General features: G+C 40.7%; 1 protein-coding gene across 1 annotated transcript; it reads left to right on the forward strand.

The window, feature by feature from the left end:
* The first annotated feature begins 2,380 nt into the window (after positions 1-2,380).
* On the forward strand, positions 2,381-6,567 carry LOC125246197 (tripartite motif-containing protein 16-like protein). Its single transcript, XM_048157124.1, has 3 exons — positions 2,381-2,689; positions 5,676-5,723; positions 5,963-6,567. Exons 1-3 carry the CDS (start codon positions 2,611-2,613, stop codon positions 6,304-6,306), a joined length of 471 nt encoding a protein of 156 aa, XP_048013081.1. The 5' UTR covers positions 2,381-2,610; the 3' UTR covers positions 6,307-6,567.
* Positions 6,568-7,241: the final 674 nt, after the last annotated feature.

Below are 7,241 nucleotides of genomic sequence, written 5' to 3' on the forward strand. Positions count from 1 at the left end.
ATGCTTAATAAGACCTTAAAGGGATAGTTCACCCAAAATGAAAATGTTGTCATCATTTACTCACCCAAGATTCGGAGCGTTATGAATCTTTTGTGTCGAATCATGATTCGGATCACGTGTCAAATCGCCAAACTGCTGAAATCACGTGAATTTGCCGAACTGCTAATTCGACACAAAAGATTCATAACGCTCAGAAGTTTCCTGAAGCAGCGTTTTGAAATCGGACATCACTATATAAGTCGTTATTTTGTTTTTTTGGCGCATCAAAAATATTCTTGTTGCTTTATAATATTAATATTGAACCACTGTACTCACATGAACTGATTTAAATATGTTTTTAGTACATTAATGGATCTTGAGAGAGGAAATGTCACTGCTCCCTATGGAGGCCTCACAGAGCCATCGGATTTCAACTAAAATATCTTAATTTGTGTTCTGAAGATTAACAAAGGTCTTATGGGTGTGGAACGGCATGAGGGTGAGTAATAAATTACATTATTTTCATTTTTGAGTGAACTAACCCTTTAATTTGCCGCCCTGATTGCACTTGCTATGTGCATTACACTGCAGGCTCACTCTTGCTCGTATTCAATGTAAATCATCAACACTATCATCCGTTACGTGTGTTTTATTGAAATAAACATGTTGTCCGATAATGACAGCTGAGGCTCGGCTTGAGCTCAACCCCCAATAATGATACTATGTAGAGGGAGACTTATGAGAGACGTTTCCCAGGAGGAGCTGTGTGTATGCCTTGGACAGGAATTAATTAAATGAGGGATATTCTGACATTTTGAGTTCCTGGAAGCCCATCCAGTCAAGAGTTCAGAAACAGTGCGCACTGATATAGAGAACAACTCCAGCTGGAGAAACTTTGATACTTAGCAGAGCTTTTTCATGCGCAGACAGCAACATTACACACTAAAGAAAGATGACACTTGGGGAAAAAGCATAATAGGACGCCTTTAAACCAGTAGTTCACCCAAAAAAATGTGCATTCATCATTTACTCAGGTTATTCCAATCTTTTTCTCTGAGGAACACAAAAGAAGGTATCTTAAGGAATGTCTCATCTGTGCATATATTGAAAGTCAATAGGGTCCAAAAGTTTCAGTCTTCAAAAAGGACATTAAGGTAGCATAAAAGAAATCCATACAACTCCAATGGGGTAGTCTAGCCCTGCATCCCAATGTGCATACTATCCACCCTAAATAGTATTGAATATTCCTAATGTCACATACTATTTAGGATGGATAGTATGCACATTGAGACACAGGCAAAGTCTTCTGAAGCGCTATAAAAAATCAAATATGATGGCATGTTTAGACTCGTGACATGCATGAGCCAGTGAGGTTTGATGTTATTGATGCATCATCATATTTGATTTGGGCTCTAGAAACTGAGACATTCTTCAGAATATCTTCTTTTGTGTAATGAAAAAGAAAATCAAGTTTGTAAAGACATGAGGATGAGTAAACAATGAAAAAATGTACATTTCTGGGTGAACTAATGCTGATACTTATGATTGAACCTATAATCTTATGAAAGATCTTTAACCCCTTAATCTCAGCACTTCAATGATACTGGATTCATATCTGTTTACTTGATGATTTATGTGATGTTTCTCCTGTCATTGGTTTGTCCTTTAGCACCAGCTGAAGGAGACACAGAGGTTGTTCCAGCAGAGGATCCAGCAGAGAGAGAAAGATCTTCAGCAGCTGAGAGAGGCTGTGGCGTCTCATAAGGTGAGTCTGGAGAAGAAGAGAAGTTTGAGAAGTCTCAGTCAGGACTCACTGAAGCCACTGTGTGATTGTGATGTGTGTCCTAACAGCGCTCTGCACAGACAACAGTGGAGGACAGCGAGAGGATCTTCACTGAGCTCATCCGCTCCATCGAGAGAAGCCGCTCTGAGGCCACACAGCGGATCAGAGATCAGGAAAAGACTGCAGTGAGTCGAGCTGAAGGACGACTGGAGAGACTGGAGCAGGAGATCAATGATCTGAGGAGGAGAGATGCTGAGCTGGAGCAGCTTTCACACACACAGGATCACATCCATTTCCTGCAGGTAACAGAGATCTAGAAGAACAGGATCATAGTGGACTTGAGCAAGAGACTCACAGAGAAACATTTCATGAGAGCAGAATGAGCCGTTGACTGAAGTGTTGATCTGTGTGTTCGGTTATAATATCATCATCAGTCAGACTCTCATCTGATCATCTTCTTATGAAAGAGACGCATTTACAAATGCATTTCAGCTCTGGAAATCTCTTAAAATTAAATTAAATTAAACTTTATTTTACAACAATGTGAAATCCATGAACTTGATGGTACTAGTTTCACCCAGTAAGATTTCACATCATCTCTTTACTTATCTTTTTACAATCTTTGACTTACACTACAAATTTTGAGTAATGTTTATCAAAATAAAATAATCTGCAAACTGATCAACAAGAGCTGCTCAAATCTGACCGTAGTACAGGTTATTGTCTGAAGTGTGGAGGTGATGAGCTTTGATTTCTGTTTTCTGTAGAGTTTCCAGTCTCTCTCAGCTCCTCCTGAATCTACAGATGTAAATGACGATCCCTTCAGTTCTCTCTCTGCTTTTGATATCATGAGAGAATCTGTTCTTCAGCTGAAATACAAACTGGAGGATTTCTGCAAAGAGGAGCTGAAGAAGATCTCTGAGAAAGGTAAAGTTCTAGGGCCTGATGTATAAAATTTGCATACGCACAAAAAAAGGCATTGAAATGTGGCCCTTCCACAAGTCCTTTAGGAAAGGTAACATCATGCAATGGTCACTTCACTTTAAGGAAGTAATTGAATTGTTTACAGTCATGTGACCCAGGGTGACGAATCATCATGATTCATTTTAAATTTAAATGTGGTGGGAGAGTTGGTAAATCAATACTCTCTAATGGGTCAAAATGGGGCTGGAAGAGCATGTCTAGAACCACCGATAAATCGCAGGATGGGATCAGAGACTTAGACCTCCCTCATAAATTGACATATCAAGGGGTGCTGGCTTATCATACCCGAGTCCAGCCCCACATGACATTCTGAGATGGCTGAAAGATAGACCTTAACTGTCGAAAAGGCTTTACCTTTATCTAATAGTTCCTGCAGAAAGCAGATAACATCTGACAAGAATGAGACAATGTCTATGTGGAAATAAGCGTCCTTGAAATCTATCGATGTGAACCAATCTCCATGACACAACATTTGGGACGGGGTCCTTAATCCAAGCATTTTGAACATGTATCTCATGGTTGTTTGGTGTTTGTTCAGGGTCTGCAAATCTAAAATAGGATGGAGACCTCCACCTTTCTTTGGAATCATGAAATACCGGGAGTAAAATCCTTGATGGCTTTCCTCTCACGGCACCATTCTTATTACTCTTTTGCTCACAAGAGATGCGTTTTTCTCTCAAATCTGAGCTGATTCCCCATGTGCTGTTGACATAACCACTCCATTGAAACTTGGTGGATTTACAGCGAATTAAGAGTCTGTAACCCTTCTCTATTGTGGATAAAATCACGCAGTGAGTATGCTCAGTGGCGAAGAAAGGAATTGCAACTTCAATGGGGAATATTTTGGTTTCATTTTTATTGTTGTGTTTACACATGTCCCCGCCCTTGGCTTTTGGCCTGGATGCATGGGAATTTATTTTATTTTCACACATGAAATTTTTTTGCTTGTTAGGGGGAGATGGTGATGTTGGCTAGCCCTCCTGAAGTCTATGACTATCTCCTTTGTCTTGTTGGTATTGAGGGCCAAGTTATGCGTTGTGCACCAGGCTGTGAGTTTCTCCACCTCTTCCCTGTATGCTGACTCATCATTATCGGTAATAAGGCCGACAACAGTGGTATCATCTGCAAACTTGATGACATGATTGCTGTTAAAACTGGCAGTACAGTCATATGTCAGCAGTGTGAACAATAAAGGACTCAAAACACACCCTTGTGGCGTGCCTGTGCTCACAGTTACTGTTTTAGATGTTAAACTGCCAACTCTGACTGTCTGTTGTCTCTCTGTCAGAAAGTTCATAATCCACATACACACACCTGAATCCAGGCCCAGCAGCAACAACTTTTCCACCAGTTGTTGAGGCAAGATGGTATTAAATACTGAGCTGAAGTCAATTAGTAAAATCCTGGCGTAGGTGTTCTTGTTCTCCAGGTGTGTCAATGTAAGGTGGAGCAGGGTGGAGATTGCGTCCTCAGTAGAGCGGTTCGCTTTATACGCGAACTGAAGAGGGTCCAGATTTATTTGGAGACAAGACCTGATATGACTCATCACTAGCCGCTCAAAACACTTCATGACAATGGGGGTCAAGGCTATTGGACGATAGTCGTTCATTGATGATGGATTGGACTTTTTTGGAAGTGGAATAATAATGGCACTTTTTAGACAGGTGGGTACACTGGCCTGGCTGAGAGAGATGTTAAATATATCACAAAAAACCTCCTTTAATTGCTCTGAGCACCCTTTAAAGTACACAACTGGGACTGGTCAGGCCCAGCAGCCTTCCGTGGGTTGATCTGTAAAGACCCTCTGACGCTGTCTACTGTCAACTGAGTGCCTGTTGAACAGAAACTGTTCCTGCATGTGTGCAGCTCTATGTTCTTAACCTCAAACTGAGAAAAAAATTCATTGAGGTCATCAGGAAGACAGGGGTCATTGTCCATTGTTTTTGCTGTAGGCTTATGGCCAGTGGCCACTTGAAATCCCTGCCATACACACCTTGTGTCCTTGGTGTTAGTGAACTGAGTGGACAACTTTATCCCAATGGCCTTTTTTGCCTGGCGAATGCCTTTTTTCAGGTTGGTCCTTGCTCTTGCATACCCTATTTTGTCACCAGATCTGAAAGCAGCGTCGCGGAGCCTCAGTAAGGAGCAAACTTCACATGTCAGCCACGGCTTATTGGTAGAGTACACCTTGATAGATTTTTTAACCGTCACATCATCAGTGCACTTGTTTATAAATCTCAGCACAGCTTCTGTGTATTCGTCTAGGTCGATACAGTCACCAAGTGTTGCAGAATCCTTAAAGATGCTCCACTGTGTGCATTCAAAGAAACCTTGTAAAGATGGAATGGCCTCCTGTGGCCACACTCTGATTTCCTTTACTGTGGATTTCTCTCTTCTCACCCGTGGCCTGTACGTAGGCCTAAGTAGTGCAGTTAAGTGGTCAGAGCTGCCAATGTGAGGTAAGGGGGCTGAAACTCAGAGTTTGTTCAGCTAGCTTCATGCAACAGGCCTCTGATTTGTTATTGCTGTAGGATTGGCATGAGCTGTAAAGGTCACGCCCTGAAAAGGGGCAGGGAGAAGCAGTTCTTGGAATTTAAAGAGGCACACACGAAAATGACATGTTTTTGCTAATAATCTTAATTACTAACTAACAGATGAAGAGAGTAACACTTACTTTTTGTCATTAATGCACACAATATAAGTATAAAACACTGAACATGGTGAAAACTCCCAGCAGCTCAGCACTCGCTTCTCTATCTTGAGTGAATCTGCATGTGACAGAGCGCTCGACTCATTGCATGGCTTAGGCAGTGTTGGAGTGCATTAACATCCACCAGAGATGCACATACACAATTATTCTGTAATCTGTGCTGCCTTTCTTACAGATTGACATGATAATCACACTCTTCATGTCTGCTGATTTCCACAGTCTCTTTCACCAACATTGTTCCCAGGACCAGGAACGACTTCCTACAATGTAAGTCACTAAGAAAACAAGCAGAAAAACTCACTGAGTGTGTTCATGTTCTTCCTGTAGAAGGAGAAAGAAAACATGACAGAAGAGTTTTATAGTTGATCATGTAAATGATGATTTGCACAGGATATCTGGTAAACTGTACTGAGACACTGCTGATATATTGAACATGAAGAGTTCAGATACATTAAAAAAAGATCAGATTCATAATTCCTGATTCTGATGTGTTTTATCTCCATCAGATTCCCATCAGTTCACTCTGGATCTGAACACAGCGAGTGAAAACCTCTGTCTGACTGAGGAGAACAGAATGATTACTAACAATGACACAGAGCAGTCGTATCCTGATCATCCAGACAGATTTGATTTTGTGTCTCAGGTGTTGTGTAGAGAGAGTGTGTGTGATCGACGCTGTTACTGGGAGATTGAGTGGAGAGGTGATGTGTATATATCAGTGTCATATAAGAGCATCAGCAGGAAGGGAGGTGATGAGTGTTGGTTTGGATATAATGATCAGTCCTGGAGTTTGTTCTGCTCTTTCTTCAGTTACTCATTCAGACACACATTGAGACTAAACTCCCTGTAAAGCCCATCATCAGCAGTAGAATAGGAGTGTATGATGAGGATGATGATGATGATGATTTAGAGTCCTTCATCAGGCGTAGAATAGGAGTGTATGTGGATCACACTGCAGGAACTCTGTCCTTCTACAGAGTCAAGAGAAACACAATGATCCTCATCCACACAGTCCAGACCACATTCACTCAACCGCTCTATCCTGGGTTTAGGGTTTTTAAAAGATCATTTGTGAAACTGTGTAAATGAATAAGATTAGACTGTACAGAGACTCTACCCATAATGCTTTGAGCTCATGATGAATTAGTAACAGTGAGATGTTATAGAGTCTCTTATTTTCTCTTCATTACAGTAATACTACAGCTGAACTTCTGTCAGTGAAATAACATGTCAGAATAAATGTGTGTAATGAATCCTCATATAGACAGTAAGATCAGTGTGTGTTTGTGAGTCATGATGAGTGATGGATTGAGGATTGAGTCAAATCATCATCAATTCAATCTGGATAACTAAAATATATTAGGAATGAAAGAAGGAAAACTGTAAGCTGAACTCTGAAATCAGTCCAGATGAATCTCATCATTACTGTAAATGTCAGAATTGTTGGAGTTTCTTTGTTCAGTGGTTCATGCTGCTTGTCCTGCTTGTATATATACAAACCCGATTCCAAAACAGTTGGGACGCTGTACAAATTGTGAATAAAATGCAATAATTTACAAATCTCATAAACTTATATTTTATTCACAATAGAATATAGATAACATATCTAATGTTGAAAGTGAGACATTTTGAAATGTCATGCCAAATATTGGCTCATTTTGGATTTCATGAGAGCTACACATTCCAAAAAAGTTGGGACAGGTAGCAATAAGAGGCAGGAAAAGTTAACCCTCTGGAGTCTGAGGCTGATTTGGGGCCTGGAGAAGTTTTGACATGCCCTGACAT

The sequence above is a fragment of the Megalobrama amblycephala genome, linkage group LG14 (assembly GCF_018812025.1).
Source record: "Megalobrama amblycephala isolate DHTTF-2021 linkage group LG14, ASM1881202v1, whole genome shotgun sequence".
Taxonomy (NCBI): domain Eukaryota; kingdom Metazoa; phylum Chordata; class Actinopteri; order Cypriniformes; family Xenocyprididae; genus Megalobrama; species Megalobrama amblycephala.

Excerpts from the sequence above, each read along its gene's own strand:
- LOC125246197 (XM_048157124.1), top strand. The coding sequence starts at position 2,611 with ATGAGAGAATCTGTTCTTCAGCTGAAATACAAACTGGAGGATTTCTGC. Across the intron at positions 2,690-5,675 it reads GAAGAAGATCTCTGAGAAAG|TCTCTTTCACCAACATTGTT; the intron begins GTAAAGTTCTAG and ends TGATTTCCACAG. Across the intron at positions 5,724-5,962 it reads CAGGAACGACTTCCTACAAT|ATTCCCATCAGTTCACTCTG; the intron begins GTAAGTCACTAA and ends TATCTCCATCAG.